At 44.3% G+C, this 18,715-nt stretch overlaps 1 protein-coding gene across 3 annotated transcripts in view; it reads left to right on the forward strand.

The window, feature by feature from the left end:
- Positions 1–18,715, forward strand: part of LOC115105850 (ARF GTPase-activating protein GIT2-like) — a 37,820-nt gene that overhangs the window by 524 nt on the left and 18,581 nt on the right. For all 3 annotated transcript variants that reach the window (XM_029628284.2, XM_029628287.2, XM_065007465.1), the window contains exons 2-14: positions 259–392; positions 484–596; positions 798–903; positions 1,034–1,120; positions 8,802–8,932; positions 9,232–9,326; positions 9,677–9,722; positions 11,733–11,784; positions 11,879–11,951; positions 12,078–12,175; positions 12,327–12,438; positions 12,588–12,742; positions 12,848–13,000. In XM_029628284.2, coding sequence (XP_029484144.2) covers positions 259–392; positions 484–596; positions 798–903; positions 1,034–1,120; positions 8,802–8,932; positions 9,232–9,326; positions 9,677–9,722; positions 11,733–11,784; positions 11,879–11,951; positions 12,078–12,175; positions 12,327–12,438; positions 12,588–12,742; positions 12,848–13,000 — 1,355 coding nt within the window. The remainder of the gene's footprint in view (positions 1–258; positions 393–483; positions 597–797; positions 904–1,033; positions 1,121–8,801; positions 8,933–9,231; positions 9,327–9,676; positions 9,723–11,732; positions 11,785–11,878; positions 11,952–12,077; positions 12,176–12,326; positions 12,439–12,587; positions 12,743–12,847; positions 13,001–18,715) is intronic.

Genomic DNA, 18,715 nt, shown 5'->3' on the forward strand with positions numbered 1-18,715 from the left:
GTTATTGTTGCTAGTTAGTTTATGCCATCTAGACTTTACAATAGTCTTCGTTTTATAACGTTAGCTTGCAAACTAGTTGGGGTATATCTCGTTTGTGGCTGTGTGAAAGTAAAATTATGACATTTGTAGTTAGGGAGCTGCCTGAAATCATGAAAAAGAATGCATGCAGAATGATGTGACTCTCTTTTAGTCTAAATGGTTTGTGTGGACTCGGAGCCTTTGTGGTAATATAGAGTCTAAAGGTTGTGTGTGTCCCAGGCCCGTGCTGGGCCTCAGTGAACAGGGGCGTGCTGATCTGTGATGAGTGCTGCAGCGTCCACCGGGGTCTGGGCCGACACAGTTCCCAAGTCCGACACCTGACTCATACACCATGGCCACCCTCCCAGCTACAGGTGAGCACCTCACACAAGCAGCTATACTGACACTCAAGAACAGTCAACTTCTTCAATTGTTGTTTTCCCTTACCAATTGGTTGTATTGTAGATGGTTCAGAAATTGTACAGCAATGGGGCCAACTCCATCTGGGAGCACAGCCTTCTGGACCCCTCGTCTATCACTAGTGGGAAACGCAAGGCCAACCCCCAGGACAGAGTCCAGTGAGTGGGGCACATTTCAAACTTTTAGTTGAAGGTTAAACAATATAATTTTAAACCAATGTGATGACAAATATGGGTATCTCATCTCACCATGATCTATCACTCTCACATTGTTGGACTCTATGTTGTATTAAAGTGCCATTGGGGTCAGGTTTGCCTGGACAGTCTGTTTGTAAGTGTGATTTTCTGTTCTCTTCACAGTCCCCATAAAACTGAATTCATCAAGGCCAAATATCAGATGCTGGCGTATGTCCATCGAATGCCCTGTCGAGAGGATGACAGTGTCACCACAAAGGACCTCAGTAAGGTGAGAGATTGCAGCCAGACCATGCCCTGGATTGCAGGCTTCATTGCCATTGAGCTCATTAATTCACCAATTTATCAATTGTTTTTTATTATCTGTTAGCTAACCAAACCTCCTTTGGCTTACACTCTAGCAACTCCACTCCAGTGTTCGGACTGGGAACCTGGAGACGTGCTTGAGACTGTTGTCTTTGGGAGCCCAGGCCAACTTCTTCCACCCGGTATGTAAAAAAAAAAAAAAAAAAAGTATGTAAATCAAATCAAATTTTATTGGACACATACACATGGTTAGCAGATGTTAATGCGAGAGTAGCGAAATACTTGTGCTTCTAGTTCTGACCGTGCAGTAATATCTAACAAGTAATCTAACAATTTCACAACAACTACCTTATACACACAAGTGTAAAGGAATGAATAAGAATATGTGCATACAAATATATGGATGAGCGAAGGCCGTGCGGCATAGACAAGATACAGTAGATGGTATAGAGTACAGTATATACCTATGAGATGAGTAATGTAGGGTATGTAAACATTATATTAAGTGGCATTGTTTAAAGTGAATAGTGATACATTTATTACATACCATTTTTAATTATTAAAGTGGCTAGAGATTTGAGTTAGTATGTTGGCAGCAGCCACTCCATGTTAATGATGGCCTTTTAACAGTCTGATGACTTTGAGATTGAAGCTGTCCCAGCTTTGATGCACCTGTACTGACCTCGCCTTCTGGATGATAGCGGGGGGAACCGGCAGTGGCTCGGGTGGTTGTTGTTCTTGATGATCTTTTTGGCCTTCCTGTGACATCGGGTGGTGTAGGTGTCCTGGAGGGCAGGTAGTTTGCCCCCGGTGATGCGTTGTGCAGACCTCACTACCCTTTGGAGAGCCTTACGGTTGTGGGCGGAGCAGTTGCCATACCAGGCGGTGATACAGCCTGACAGGATGCTCTCGATTGTGCATCTGTAAAAGTTTGTGAGTGCTTTTGGTGACAAGCCACATTTCTTCAGCCTCCTGAGGTTGAAGAGGCGCTGTTGCGCCTTCTTCACCACGCTGTCTGTGTGGGTGGACCATTTCAGTTTGTCCGTGATGTTTACGCCGAGGAACTTAACATTTTCCACCTTCTCCACTCCTGTCCCATTGATGTGGATAGGGGGGTGCTCCCTCTGCTGTTTCCTGAAGTCCAAGATCATCTCCTTTGTTTTGTTGACGTTGAGTGTGAGGTTATTTTCCTGACACCACACTCCGAGGGCCCTGTAGGCTGTCTTGTCGTTGTTGATAATCACTGTAGTGTCGTCTGCAAACTTGATGATTTAGTTGGAGGCGGGCATGGCCATGCAGTCATGGGTGAACACGGAGTACAAGAGAGGGCTGAGAACGCACCCTTGTGGGGCCCCAATGTTGAGGATCAGCGGGGTGGAGATGTTGTTTCCCACCCTCACCACCTGCGGGCGGCCTGTCAAAGTCCAGGACCCAGTTGCACAGGGCGGGGTCGAGACCCAGGGTCTCGAGCTTAATGACAAGTTTGGAGGGTACTATGGTGTTAAATGCTGAGCTGTAATCGATGAACAGCATTCTTACAGAGGTATTCCTCTTGTCCAGATGGGTTAGGACAGTGTGATTGTGTCGTCTGTGGACCTATTGGGGCGATAAGCAAATTGGAGTGGGTATAGGGTGTCAGGTAGGGTGGAGGTGATATGATCCTTGACTAGTCTCTCAAAGCACTTCATTATGACGGAAGTGAGTGCTACGGGGCGATAGCCGTTTAGCTCCGTTACCATAGCTTTCTTGGGAACAGGAACAATGGTGGCCCTCTTGAAGCATGTGGGAACAGCAGACTGGGATAGGGATTGATTGAATATGTCCATAAACACACCAGCCAGGTGGTCTGCGCATGCAGGAGCGGTGAAGGAGAGCCCACATGTTTTCGTAGCGGGCCGTGTCCGTGGCACTGTATTGTCCTCAAAGCGAATAAAGAAGTTGTTTAATATATCTGGGAGCAAGACGTCGGTGTCCGCGACGGGGCTGGTTTTCTTTTTGTAATCTGTGATTGACTGTTTACCCTGCCACATACGTCTCGTGTCTGAGCCGTTGAATTGCGACTCACATTTGTCTCTATACTGACTCTTAGCTTGTTTGATTGCCTTGCGGAGGGAATAGCTACTGTATTCGGTCATGTTTCCGGTTGCATTGCCATGATTAAAAGCAGTGGTTCACGCTTTGAGTTTTGCGCGAATGCTGCCATCAATCCACGGTTTCTGGTTGGGGAAGGTTTTAATGTTCACCGTGGGTTCAACATCACTGATGCACTTGTTAACTTCATACGGCTGAAATCCCGTTAACGGGATTGATTTGACAACAGCCAGTGAAAGGGCAGGGTGCCAAATTCAAACAACAATAATCTCATAATTAAAATTCCTCAAACATACATGTATTATACACCATTTTAAAGAAACTTGTTGTTAATCCCACCACAGTGTCCAATTTCAAAAAGGCTTTACGGTGAAAATATACCATGCGATTATGTTAGGTCAGCGCCTAGTCACAAAAAAACACAGCCATTTTCTAGCCAAAGAGAGGAGTCACAAAAAGCAGAAAGAGATAAAATTCCAGCGCTCAGCCACCGTACAGATTAGAGGTCGACTGATTAATCGGAATGGCCGATTTAATTAGGGCCGATTTCAAGTTTTCATAACAATCGGAAATCAGTATTTTTGGACACCGATTTTGCCGATTCTTTATATAAAAAAATGTACACCTTTATTTAATCTTTATTTAACTAGGCAAGTCAGTTAAGAACACATTCTTATTTTCACTGACGTCCTAGGAACGGTGGGTTAACTGCCTCGTTCAGGGGCAGAACGACAGATTTTCACCTTGTCAGCTCGGTGGATCCAATCTTGCAACCGTACAGTTAACTAGTCCAACGCTTTAACGACCTGCCTCTCTCTCGTTGCACTCCACAAGGAGACTGCCTGTTACGCGAATGCAGTAAGCCAAGGTAAGTTGCTAGTTGCATTAAACTTATCTTATAAAAAACAATCAATCATAATCACTAGTTAACTACACATGGTTGATGATATTACTAGATATTGATATTATCTAGCGTGTCCTGCGTTGCATATAATTTGACTGAGCATGCAAGTATCTAAGTATCTGACTGAGCGGTGGTAGGCAGAAGCAGGCATGTAAACATTTATTCAAACAGCACTTTCTTTGCGTTTTGCCAGCAGCGCTTCGTTGTGCGTCAAGCATTGCGCTGTTTATGACTTCAAGCCTATCAACTCCCGAGATGAGGCTGGTGTAACCGAAGTGAAATGGCTAGCTAGTTAGCGCGCGCTAATAGCGTTTCAAACGTCACTCTCTCTGAGCCTGTGGTTGTTTCCCTTGCTCTGCATGGGTAACGCTGCTTCGAGGGTTGCTGTTGTCGTTGCGTTCCTGGTTCGAGCCCAGGGAGGAGCGAGGAGAGGGACGGAAGCTATACTGTTACACTTGCAATATTAAAGTGCCTTTAAGAACATCCAATAGTCAAAGGTTAATTAAATACAAATGGTATAGAGAGAAATAGTCCTATAATTCCTATAATAAACTACAACCTAAAACTTCTTACCTGGGAATATTGAAGACTCATGTTAAAAGGAACCACCAGCTTTCATATGTTCTCATGTTCTGAGCAAGGAACTTAAACGTTAACTTTCTTACATAGCACATATTGCACTTTTACTCTCTTCTCCAACACTTTGTTTTTGCATTATTTAAACCAAATTGAACGTGTTTCATTATTTGAGGCTAAATTGAATTTATTGATGTATTATATTAAGTTTTAAAATAAGTGTTCATTCAGTATTTACATTTACATTTAAGTCATTTAGCAGACGCTCTTATCCAGAGCGACTTACAAATTGGTGCATTCACCTTATGACATCCAGTGGAACAGTAGTGCATCTAAATCTTTTAAGGGGGGTGAGAGGGATTACTTTATCCTATCCTAGGTATTCCTTAAAGAGGTGGGGTTTCAGGTGTCTCCGGAATTATTGTTGTAATTGTCAATTTTACAAATTTAAAAATAAAAATCGTCCGATTAATCGGTATCGCCTTTTTAGGTCCTCCAATAATCGGTATCGTCATCGGCGTTGAAAAATCATAATCAGTCGACCTCTAATACAGATACCCGCCATGTTGTGGAGTCAACAAGTCAGACATAGCATTATAAATATTCACTTACCTTTGAGGATCTTCATCAGAATGCACTCCCAGGAATCCCAGTTCCACAATAAATGTTTGATAAAGTCCATAATTTATGTCCAAATACCTCCTTTTTGTTCGCGCATTTAATCCAGTAATCCAAATGCGCAAGCACTAAGTCTAGACGAAAAGTTAAAAAGTAGAAACATGTCGAATGATGTATGTAATCAATCTTTAGGATGTTTTTATCATAAATCTTTATGTTTCAACCGGACAATTCCTTTTTATCTTTAGAAATGAAAAGGAACAGAGCTCGTGCTCACGGCCGCGGGCGTCACTAAACTCAAGGCTTTCAGCCAGACCCCTGATTCAAACAGCTCTTATTCGCTCCCCCTTCACAGTAGAAGCCTGAAACAAGGTTCTAAAGACTGTTGAAATCTAGTGGAAGCCTTAGGATGTGCAAATTGACCAAATTTACACTGTATATTGGATAGGCAATCACTTTTTAAAAACTACAAACCTCAGATTTCCCACGTCCTGGTTGGATTTTTCTCAGGTTATCGCCTGCCATATAAGCTTTGTTATACTCACAGACATCATTCAAACAGTTTTAGAAACTTCAGTGTTTTCTTTCCAAATTTACTAATAATATGCGTATCTTAGCTTCCTGATGTGAAAATAGCGCCCCCAAGCCATTAGAAGTTAATAAACTCGCTCACCGAATCAGCGTATACATCAATGTTGTTGTCTGAGGCTATCCGGAACATATCCCAGTCCACGTGATCGAAGTAATCTTGAAGCGTGGAATCCGATTGGTCGGACCAGCGTTGAAGAGACCTGAGCACGGGTGTTTCCTGTTTTAGTTTGTCTATAGGCTGGGAGCAACGAAATGGAGTCATGGTCAGATTTGCCGAAAGGAGGGCGAGGGAGGGCTTTGTATGCGTCGTGGAAGTTAGAGTAGCAATGATCCAGAATGCTGCCAGCCCCGGCTGCGCATTCGATATGCTGATAAAAATTTAGGGAGCCTTGTTTTCAGATTAGCTTTGTTAAAATCCCCAGCTACTTTAAATGCAGCTTCAGGATATGTGGTTTCCAGTTTATATAGAGTCCAATGTAGTTCTTTCAGGGCCGTCAAGGTGTCTGCTTGGGGGGATAGACACAGCTGTGATTATAATCGAAGAAAATTATGTTGGTAGATAATGCGGTCGGCACTTGGTTGTTAAGGAATTCTAGTTCAGGTGAACAAAAGGACTTTTTCCTGTATGTTATGATCACACCACGACTCGTTAATCATAAGGCATACACCCCGCCCTTCTTCTTACCAGAGAGATGTTTGTTTCTGTCGGCACGATGCCTGACGAAATCAGATGGCTTTACCGACTCCCGAGTTAGCCATGTTTCCATGAAACAGAGAATGTTATGATCTCTGACGTCTCTGGAAGGCAACCCTTGCTCGAATTTCATCTACCTTGTTGTCAAGAGACTGGACATTGGCGAGTAGCATACTCAGGAGCGGTGAGCGATGTGCCCGTCTACGGAGTCGGACCAGAAGACCGCTCCGTCTGCCCTTTCTGCGGCGCTGTTGTTTTGGGTGGCCTACTGGGAACCGATCCATTGTCCTGGTGGTCAAAATAGAGGATCCGCTTCGGGAAAGTCGTATTCCTGGTCGTAATGTTGGTAAGTTGACAAATAAGAAATAAGAAATAATACATTAAAAAAATACAGCAGTTTCCTAAGAACGCGAAGCGAGGTGACCATCTCTGTCGGCGCCATCATGGAATCCACTCAGTTGCCTGAAATGTATCAATACATAAAAGCCTGCACGCTATTGCACCAGTGCCCACACAGTGTCCAGTGTCTCATTGTATTGAAGTGACGTGGCCTGTCCAGTGTCTCATTGTATTGAGGTGGCGTGGCCTGTCTAGTGTCTCATTGTTCTTATTATTATTTGTTTCGCCTTTTATTTAACCAGGTAGGCAAGTTGAGAACAAGTTCTCATTTACAATTGCGACCTGGTCAAGATAAAGCAAAGCAGTTCGACGCATACCACAACACAGAGTTACACATGGAGTAAAACAAACATAGTAAATAATACAGTAGAAACAAGTCTATATACGATGTGAGCAAATGAGGTGAGATAAGGGAGATAAAGTTTTTTTAAAGGCCATGGTGGCAAAGTAAATACAATATACCAAGTAAAACACTGTAATGGTAGATTTGCAGTGGAAGAATGTGCAAAGTAGAAATAAAAATAATGGCGTGCAAAGGAGCAAAATAAATAAATACAGTAGGGAAAGAGTTGTTTGGGCTAAATTATAGGTGGGCTATGTACAGGTGCAGTAATCTGTGAGCTGCTCTGACAGTTGGTGCTTAAAGCTAGTGAGGAAGATAAGTGTTTCCAGTTTCAGAGATTTTTGTAGTTTGTTCCTGTCATTGGCAGCAGAGAACTTGATGGAGAGGCGGCCAAATAAATAATTGGTTTTGGGGGTGACCAGAGAGATATACCTGTTGGAGCGCGTGCTACAGGTGGGTGATGCTATGGTGACCAGCGAGCTGAGATAAGGGGGGACTTTACCTAGCAGGGTCTTGTAGATGACATGGAGCCAGTGGGTTTGGCGACGAGTATGAAGCGAGGGCCAGCCAACGAGAGCGTACAGGTCGCAATGGTGGGTAGTATATGGGGCTTTGGTGACAAAACGGATGGCACTGTGATAGACTGCATCCAATTTGTTGAGTAGGGTATTGGAGGCTATTTTGTAAATGACATCGCCGAAGTCGAGGATTGGTAGGATGGTCAGTTTTACAAGGGTATGTTTGGCAGCATGAGTGAAGGATGCTTTGTTGTGAAATAGGAAGCCAATTCTAGATTTAACGTTGGATTGGAGATGTTTGATGTGGGTCTGGAAGGAGAGTTTACAGTCTAACCAGACACCTAGGTATTTGTAGTTGTCCACGTATTCTAAGTCCGAGCCGTCCAGAGTAGTGATGTTGGACAGGCGGGCAGGTGCTGGCAGTTGTATGGGGGGGTGGCCTGTCCAGTGTCTCATTGTGTTTGGGTGGCGTGGCCTGTCCAGTGTCTCATTGTATTGAGGTGGCGTGGCCTGTCCAGTGTCTCATTGTATTGAGGTGGCGTGACATGTCCAGTGTCTCATTGTATTGAGGTGGCGTGGCCTGTCCAGTGTCTCATTGTATTGAGGTGGCGTGGCCTGTCCAGTGTCTCATTGTATTGAGGTGGCGTGGCCTGTCCAGTGTCTCATTGTGTTGGGGGTGGCGTGGCCTGTCCAGTGTCTCATTGTGTTGGGGGTGGCGTGGCCTGTCCAGTGTCTCATTGTATTGAGGTGGCGTGGCCTGTCCAGTGTCTCATTGTATTGAGGTGGCGTGGCCTGTCCAGTGTATCATTGTGTTGGGGGTGGCGTGGCCTGTCCAGTGTCTCATTGTGTTGGGGGTGGTGTGGCCTGTCCAGTGTCTCATTGTGTTGGGGGTGGTGTGGCCTGTCCAGTGTCTCATTGTGTTGGGGGTGGTGTGGTCTGTCCAGTGTCTCATTGTATTGGGCTGGTGTGTCCTGTCCAGTGTCTCATTGTGTTGGGGGTGGTGTGGCCTGTCCAGTGTCTCATTGTGTTGGGGGTGGTGTGGCCTGTCCAGTGTCTCATTGTGTTGGGGGTGGTGTGGCCTGTCCAGTGTCTCATTGTATTGGGCTGGTGTGTCCTGTTTGTCCTTCAGGAAAAAGGAAACAGTCCACTGCATGTAGCAGCTAAGGCATGTCAGGTGTCACAAGCAGAGCTGCTGGCTGTGTATGGGGCGGATCCTGGTGCCCTAGACACAGGGGGTAAGACCCCTGTTGACTACGCAAGGTAAAGCAATCTTCATACTCTTTTGTACTGCACTTGAGCCATCCATTACCGCTGATGGTGTGACAACTCTTTCCCAGAAACGGTTTATGAGGCTGCCTAGTACTTACATTTATTAGAAGAATGATGTAAATTATTACAGATCCTGAATAAACTGAAACTTCACCACCTTTGGGTTTTATTGTAAAGAGGTCTAAAAATACAGTGCTATGGTTGGCATTTACAGTAAACATACATTGACCTCACCGTCACTTATATTGATGTGGAAAAGACTCATGACCTTTTATTCATGTTCCAATCAGACAATCAGGCCACCAGGAGCTGGCAGACAGACTGGTAGAGATCCAGTATGAACTCACAGACCGCCTGGCATTTTACCTCTGTGGGAGAAGGCCAGGTAAGAGTGGAGAAGACTCATTGACAGGGGCAAGGTAGCCTAGCGGTTAAGAGTGTTGGGCCAGTAACCAAATGGGCGCTGGTTTGAATTCCTGAGTTAACTAGGTGAAAACAATCTGATCTTTTCCCCTTGAGCAAGGCACTTAACCGTAATTCCTCCAGTAAGTCACTCTGGATAAGAGTAATCAGGGTTTCCCAAACTCGGTCCTGGGGCACACCCTGGGTGCACGTTTTGTTTTTTGCCCTAGCACTACACAGCTGATTCAAATAATCAAAGCCTGTTGTTGGGGGCTCTGTGCTAAATTCTTAATGTAAATATCCGTTGTTTTAATCTGACTGTTTGTCTACTAGATCATAGGAATGGACAACACTTCATAATCCCACAAATGGCTGACAGGTAAGAACTGAGCCCAACATGATGGCATGTTTATGGAGAATGGGAATGGAATGTTGTTGAGACATGTTGGTGGTTCAGTGGCATTTTACAAAAACCTCTTCTCAATGTCCTGATAAGCCAGCTGTGTGTATCCATCCTATGGTTTAGTAACTGAAGTTAAAACATAATGCATTTATCAAACCATCCTTGTTTATCTCTTTCCTGCCATATCTTGATGGAAAAGAAATTTGTAAGTATGTCAACTGTTGTCTATAGTTATGTCTTGAATGAACTATATAAACTGATATCCAACTGGCCTCACAACCGCAGAATGCGTGTAACCATGCCTGCCCAGGACCACCTTCACCTGCGGGATTGTCTGAGGGGGGAGGGGTGCATCTCTTTCTGTAATAAAAACCCTTTGGTGGGGAAAAACACATTCTGATTGGCTGGGCTTGACTCCCTAGTGTGTGTGTGTGTGTGTGTGTGTCAAAAGTACCAGTCAAAAGTTTGGACACCTACTCATTCCAGGGTTTTTCTTTTCTTTTTATTATTTTCTACATTTGTAGAATAATAGTGAAAACATAACTATGAAATAACACGTGTAGTAACCAAAAGGTGTTAAACAAATCCAAATATATTTGAGATTCTTCAAAGGAGTCACCCTTTGCCTAAACAGTTTTGCACACTCTTGGCATTATCTCAACCAGCTTCATGAGGTACTACCTGGAATGCATTTCAATGAACATATGTACCTTGTTAATTTGCGGAATGTCTTTCCTCAATGTATTTGAGCCAATCAGTTGTGTTGTGACAAGGTAGGGGTGGTATACAGCAGATAGCCCTATTTGGTAAAAAATAAAATAAAAAGTCCATATTATGGCAAGAACAGCTCATATAAGCAGAGAAACTACAGTCCATCATTACTTTAAGACATGAAGGTCAAGTCACTCCGGAATATTTCAAGAACTTTGAAAGTACCTTCAAGTGCAGTCACAAAAACCATCGAGCGCTATGATGAAACTGGTTCTCACGAGGACCTCCAAAGAAAAGGAAGACCCAGAGTTACCTCTGCTGCAGAGGATAAGTTCATTAGAGTTACCAGCCTCAGAAATGGGCAATTAACTGCACCTCAGATTGCAGCCCAAATAAAACCAGAGTTCAAGTAACAGACTCATCTCAACATCAACTGTTCAGAGGAGACTGCATGAATCAGGCCTTCATGGTCAAAGAAACCACTACTAAATGACACCAATAATAAGAAGAGACTTGCTTGGGCCAATAAGCAGGAGCAATGGACATCCTTTGGTCTGATGAGTCCAAATTTTAGATTTTTGGTTCCAACCGCTGTGTCTTTGTGAGATGCAGAGTAGGGGAACGAATGATCTCCGCATGTGTGGTTCCCACCGTGAAGCATGGAGGAGGTGGTTTGGGGGTGCATTGCTGATGACCCTGTCTGTGATTTATTTAGAAATCAAGGCACACTTAACCAGCATGGCTACCACCGCATTCTGCAGTGATACGCCATCCCATCAGGTTTGCATTTAGTGGGACTATCATTTGTTTTTCAAGAGGGCAATGACCCAACACACCTCCAGGCCGTGTAAGGGCTATTTAACCAAGAATGAGAGTGATGGAAAAGTGCTCAGCATCTGTGGTAACTCCTTTAAGCATTCCAGATGACTACCTCATGAAGCTGGTTGAGAGAATGCCAAGAGTGTGCAAAGCTGTCATCAAGGCAAAGTGTGGCTACTTTGAAGAATGTAAAATATGAAATATATTTATTTTAGTAAAAAGAAAGAAAGAATGTTGAATGAGGTGTGTCCAAACCTTTGACTGGGGGTGTATGTAATTGTGATTTCTTATTTGTTATATATAAATTAGCCATTTCTAAAAACCTGTTTTTGCTTTGTCATTATGGGATATTGTGTGTAGATTGATGAGGGGAAAACACTATTTAATTTTAGAATAAAGCTGTAACCTAACAAAATGTAGTTAGTCACTGTATATATTTTATTTTTATGTCTACAGCAGTCTGGATTTGTCAGAATTTGCAAAAGCTGCAAAAAAAAAACTCCAGTCTGTGAGTGACCGTATATATTTTTTCCAAACATGGTTTTATTATGGTCCTTTTCGACATACCAGTGATGCGATTTTACTGTGGCTTGTGATTTCAGCTCACTAACCATCAGTTTGAAGAGCTTGCCATGGACGTTTATGATGAAGTGGACAGAAGAGAAACTGATGCAGGTTGAACTGACATTTGACATGTTTGTAGTGTTTGATAAAGGTATCATTAGGTGTTTTAATAGATTATTAGTGTGATTTTTAACAAAACAAATTATTTTTATTTCTGTTCTGTCTTTGCTGTATCAGTGTGGCTCGTGACTCAGAACCACAGCACTCTGGTAACAGATACAACTTTGGTGCCTTTCCTCCCTGTCAACCCTGAATACTCATCCACCAGGAACCAGGCAAGTCACCTAAAAATGTCTTTCAACATTATATAAAATTTGGTTGGTCTCTTTCCCAAGCCTTTAGGTAAATGTTATGCATTTGATTGAAGAGCCTACACTTTCAGCACTGCTGCTTCATAATATTGTCTTGTTGTCATTTGTTTTGCAGGGCAGACAGAAGCTAGCAAGGTTCAATGCACATGAATTTTCAACACTCGTCATTGATATTTTAACTGATGCCAAACGTCGGCAACGGGGGAACTCCTGTGAAAGTCCCAGAGGTATAGTACAGTAATCTGAAGCTACATTTATTCAAATGGGCTATTTCTGATTTGATCCAGCACCTGATTAGAACAAAGCTCATTACTGTACCCACTAGGGCATGGTTGTTGCGTGGTCCACTCACCTGACTGTTGCTCTCTCTCCTCAGAGGACATAGAGCTCATCCTGAAGGGAATCGGCAGCCGTCATGGGAGTGATAACCAGGATAATGAAGACCAACCAGATTATGACAGTGTGGCGTCAGATGAAGATCCAGAGCGGGAACCCGCCTCTGGGAAGAATGGGAAAGATGACAGGACCAAGGTATCACCATATTTGTAGTTTTTTAATATAGTTTTTCATTACCATTCACATTGGATCGGCTTAGCCATTCAACTCTCCGTTCCATCCTGCTTCCCCATGCTTCAGAGCTCGGAGTCGTCTGACCTGTCTGATGGACCCATCACAGTACAGGAGTTCATGGAGGTGAAGAGCGCCCTCACAGCCTCCGAGGCCAAGATACAGCAGCTGCTCAAGATCAACTGTCACCTGAGTGAGGAGATCCGGATGATGCAGAGCAAGGTATGTTTATGACTTGAGCATTATAACAACTTAACTGTTCCCACAGTAAGTCTGGAATGAGTTGGTGTCCAAACTTTTGGCTGGTACTTATATATATATATAATTTGCGATTGCTCGACTAAAAAATCTTGGTCGACGAACAGCCGATCAACCAACCACTTGACCAATCTACGAAATGGAGTCGGTACTAACTTCCACTGTGTTTTCACTTTTCTGTTAATTGCCCTGATCTGCATTTAGAAATCATTTGTCCCCAACCAAGCACATCCAGTTCCAAAATGCTGTAAAACAGGTCACCCACTCTCTCTTCCTCTATGCTCTTCCTCGCGCTCTCTCTCTATGCTCTCTCGTGAGGAAGAGCATAGAGAGAGAGCGAGGAAGAGCATAGAGAAAGCGAGGAAGAACAATGAGAGCGAGAGAGAACTGCTCCATTGTTGTGTTGGTCCTGCTCATGTCAGTGCAAAAAAGGGCAACCTGTTTTACAGCATTTTGGAACTGGATGTGCTTGGGTGGGGACAAATTCAGATTGTAATCCATACATGACGTGAACATTTAGCTCATTCAAGGAAGCAGCTGGTTTGTTGTTTTCTCATGAGAAGTTGAGAACAATAGTCTGGGGGTGTCCTTCATGACCAGATCAGGGCTATTGTGTTTTTCACAATTCCTGACATTTAATCCTAGTAGACATTCCCTGTCTTAGGTCAGTTAGGATCACCACTTTATTTTAAGAATGTGAAATGTCAGAATAATAGTAGAGAGAATTATTTATTTTAGCTTTTATTTCTTTCACATTCCCATTGGGTCAGAAGTTTACATACACTCAATTAGTATTTGGTAGCATTGCCTTTCAATTGTTTAACTTGGGTCAAACGTTTCAGGTAGCTTCCCACAATAAGTTGGGTGAATTTTGGCCCATTCCTCCTGACAGAGCTGGTGTAACTGAGTCAGGTTTGTAGGCCTCCTAGCTCGTACATGCTTTTTCAGTTCTGCCCACACATTTTCTATGGGATTGAGGTCAGGGCTTTGTGATGGCCACTCCAATATCTTGACTTTGTTGTCCTTAAGCCATTTTGCCACAACTTTGGACATATGCTTCGGGTCATTGTCCATTTGGAAGACCCATTTGCTACCAAGATTTAACTTCCTGACTGATGTCTTGAGATGTTGCTTCAATATATCCACATCATTTTCCCTCCTGCAGCAAAGCACCCCCAGAACATGATGCTGCCACCCCCGTGCTTCGCGGTTGGGATGGTGTTCTTCGGCTTGCAAGCCTCCCCTTTTTACTCCAAACAGTTCTATTTTTGTTTCATCAGACCAGAGGACATTTCTCCAAAAAGTATGATCTTTGTCCCCATGTGCAGTTGCAAACCGTAGTCTGGCTTTTTTATGGCAGTTTTGGAGCAGTGGCTTCTTCCTTGCTGAGCGGCCTTCCAGGTTATGTCGATATAGGACTCGTTTTACTGTGGATATAGATTTTGTACCTGTTTCCGCCAGCATCTTCACAAGGTCCTTTGCTGCTGTTCTGGGATTTTTTTGCACCGAAGTACGTTCATCTCTAGGAGACAGAACGTGTCTCCTTCCTGAGTGCTATTTTTATTTTTTCACATTTTTATTTCACCTTTATTTAACCAGGTAGGCTAGTTGAGAACAAGTTCTCATTTGCAACTGCGACCTGGCCAAGATAAAGCATAGCAGTGTGAACAGACAACAACACAGAGTTACGCATGGAGTAAACAAACAATAAACAAGTCAATAACATAGTAGAAGTTTTTTTAAATATATATACATTGTGTGCAAAAGGCATGAGGAGGTAGGCAATAAATAGGCCATAGGAGTGAATAATTACAATTTAGTAGATTAACACTGGAGTGATAACTGATGAGATGAACATGTGCAGGTAGAGATAATGGTGTGCAAAAGAGCAGAAAAGTAAATAAAATTAAAACAGTATGGGGATGAGGTAGGTAAATTGGGTGGGGTATATACCGATGGACTATGTACAGCTGCAGCGATCGGTTAGCTGCTCAGATAGCAGATGTTTAAAGTTGTTGAGGGAGATAAGTCTCCAACTTCAGAGATTTTTGCAATTCGTTCTAGTCACAGGAAGCAGAGAACTGGAAGGAAAGGCGGCCAAATGAGGTTTTGGCTTTAGGAATGATCAGTGAGATACACCTGCTGGAGCGCGTGCTACGGGTGGGTGTTGCCATCGTGACCAGTGAACCGAGATAAGGTGGAGCTTTACCTAGCATAGACTTGTAGATGACCTGGAGCCAGTGGGTCTGGCGACGAACATGTAGCGAGGGCCAGCCGACTAGAGCATACAGGTCGCAGTGGTGGGTGGTATAAGGTGCTTTAGTAATAAAACGGATGGGACTGTGATAAACTGCATCCAGTTTGCTGAGTAGAGTATTGGAAGCTATTTTGTAGATGAGATCGCCGAAGTCGAGGATTGGTAGGATAGTCAATTTTACTAGGGTATGTTTGGCGGCGTGAGTGAAGGAGGCTTTGTTGCGAAATAGAAAGCCGACTCTAGATTTGATTTTGGATTGGAGATGTTTGATGTGAGTCTGGAAGGAGAGTTTGCAGTCTAGCCAGACACCTAGGTACTTATAGAGGTCCACATATTCTAGGTCAGAACCATCCAGGGTGGTGATGCAAGTTGGGCGTGCGGGTGCAGGCAGCGAACTGTTGAAAAGCATGCATTTGGTTTTACTAGCGTTTAAGAGCAGTTGGAGGCCACGGAAGGAGTGTTGTATAGCATTGAATCTCGTTTGGAGGTTAGATAGCATAGTGTCCAAGGAAGGGCCAGAAGTATATAGAATGGTGTCGTCTGCGTAGAGGTGGATCAGGGAATCGCCCGCAGCAAGAGCAACATCAAATCAATTGTTATTTGTCACATACACATGGTTAGCAGACGTTAGTGCGAGTGTAGCGAAATGCTTGTGCTTCTAGTTCCGACAATGCAGTAATAACCAACAAGTAATCTAGCTAACAATTCCAAAACTACTACCTTATAGACACAAGTGTAAGGGGATAAAGAATATGTACATAAAGATATATGAATGAGTGATGGTACAGAGCGGCATAGGCAAGATACAGTAGATGGTATTGAGTGCAGTATATACATATGAGATGAGTATGTAAACAAAGTGGCATAGTTAAAGTGGCTAGTGATACATGTATTACATAAGGATGCAGTAGATGAAATGGAGTACAGTATATACGTATACATATGAGATGAATAATGTAGGGTATGTAAACATTATATTAGGTAGCATTGTCTAAAGTGGCTAGTGATATATTTTACATAATTTCCCATCAATTCCCATTATTAAAGTGGCTGGAGTTGGGTCAGTGTGTTGGCAGCAGCCACTCAATGTTAGTGGTGGCTGTTTAACAGTCTGATGGCCTTGAGATAGAAGCTGTTTTTCAGTCTCTCGGTCCCAGCTTTGATGCACCTGTACTGACCTCGCCTTCTGGATGATAGCGGGGTGAACAGGCAGTGGCTCGGGTGGTTGTTGTCCTTGACGATCTTTATGGCCTTCCTGTGACATCGGGTGGTGTAGGTGTCCTGGAGGGCAGGTAGTTTGCCCCCGGTGATGCGTTGTGTAGACCTCCCTACCCTTTGGAGAGCCTTACGGTTGTGGGCGGAGCAGTTGCCGTACCAGGCGGTGATACTCTCGATTGTGCATCTTTAGAAGTTTGTGAGTGCTTTTGGTGACAAGCCGAATTTCTTCAGCCTCCTGAGGTTGAAGAGGCGCTGCTGCGCCTTCTTCACGATGCTGTCTGTTTGGGTGGACCAATTCAGTTTGTCTGTGATGTGTATGCCGAGGAACTTAAAACTTACTACCCTCTCCACTACTGTTCCATCGATGTGGATAGGGGGGTGTTCCCTCTGCTGTTTCCTGAAGTCCACAATCATCTCCTTAGTTTTGTTGACGTTGAGTGTGAGGTTATTTTCCTGACACCACACTCCGAGGGCCCCCACCTCCTCCCTGTAGGCCGTCTCGTCGTTGTTGGTAATCAAGCCTACCACTGTTGTGTCGTCCGCAAACTTGATGATTGAGTTGGAGGCGTGTGTGGCCACGCAGTCGTGGGTGAACAGGGAGTACAGGAGAGGGCTCAGAACGCACCCTTGTGGGGCCCCAGTGTTGAGGATCAGCGGGGTGGAGATGTTGTTGCCTACCCTCACCACCTGGGGGCGGCCCGTCAGGAAGTCCAGTATCCAGTTGCGCAGGGCGGGGTCGAGACCCAGGGTCTCGAGCTTGGAGGGCACTATGGTGTTAAATGCCGAGCTGTAGTCGATGAACAGCATTCTCACATAGGTATTCCTCTTGTCCAGATGGGTTAGGGCAGTGTGCAGTGTGGTTGAGATTGCATCGTCTGTGGACCTATTTGGGCGGTAAGCAAATTGGAGTGGATCTAGGGTGTCAGGTAGGGTGGAGGTGATATGGTCCTTGACTAGTCTCTCAAAGCACTTCATGATGACGGAAGTGAGTGCTACGGGGCGGTAGTCGTTTACCTCAGTTACCTTAGCTTTCTTGGGAACAGGAACAATGGTGGCCCTCTTGAAGCATGTGGGAACAACAGACTGGGATAGGGATTGATTGAATATGTCCGTAAACACACCAGCCAGCTGGTCTGCGCATGCTCTGAGGGCGCGGCTGGGGATGCTGTCTGGGCCTGCATCCTTGCGAGGGTTGACACGTTTAAATGTTTTCCTCACGTCGGCTGCAGTGAAGGAGAGTCCTTATGTTTTAGTTGCGGGCAGTGTCAGTGGCACTGTATTGTCCTCAAAGCGGGCAAAAAAGTTATTTAGTCTGCCTGGGAGCAAGACATCCTGGTCTGTGACGGTGCTGGTTTTCTTTTTGTAATCCGTGATTGACTGTAGACCCTGCCACATACCTCTTGTGTCTGAGCCGTTGAATTGAGATTCTACTTTGTCTCTATACTGACGCTTAGCTTGTTTGATTGCCTTGCGGAGGAAATAGTTACACTGTTTGTATTCGGTCATGTTTCCAGTCACCTTGCCCTGATTAAAAGCAGTGGTTCGCGCTTTCAGTTTCACGCGAATGCTGCCATCAATCCACGGTTTCTGGTTTGGGAATGTTTTAATCGTTGCTATGGGAACGACATCTTCAACGCATGTTCTAATGAACTCGCACACCGAATCAGCGTATTCGTCAATGTTGTCGTCTGACGCAATACGGAACATATCCCAGTCCACGTGATGGAAGCAGTCTTGGAGTGTGGAATCAGATTGGTCGGACCAGCGTTGAACAGACCTCAGCGGGAGCTTTTTGTTTTAGTTTCTGTCTGTAGGCAGGGATCAACAAAATGGAGTCGTGGTCAGCTTTTCCGAAAGGAGGGCGGGGCAGGGCCTTATATGCGTCGCGGCAGTTGGAATAGCAATGATCCAAGGTTTTTCCAGCCCTGGTTGCGCAATCGATATGCTGATAAAATTTAGGGAGTCTTGTTTTCAGATTAGCCTTGTTAAAATCCCCAGCTACAATGAATGCAGCCTCCGGATATATGGATTCCAGTTTGCAAAGAGTCAAATAAAGTTCGTTCAGAGCCATCAATGTGTCTGCTTGGGGGGGAATATATACGGCTGTGATTATAATCGAAGAGAATTCCCTTGGTAGATAATGCGGTCTGGTCTACATTTGATTGTGAGGAATTCTAAATCAGGTGAACAGAAGGACTTGAGTT

Source organism: Oncorhynchus nerka, linkage group LG22 (assembly GCF_034236695.1).
Source record: "Oncorhynchus nerka isolate Pitt River linkage group LG22, Oner_Uvic_2.0, whole genome shotgun sequence".
Classification (NCBI taxonomy): Eukaryota; Metazoa; Chordata; class Actinopteri; order Salmoniformes; family Salmonidae; genus Oncorhynchus; species Oncorhynchus nerka.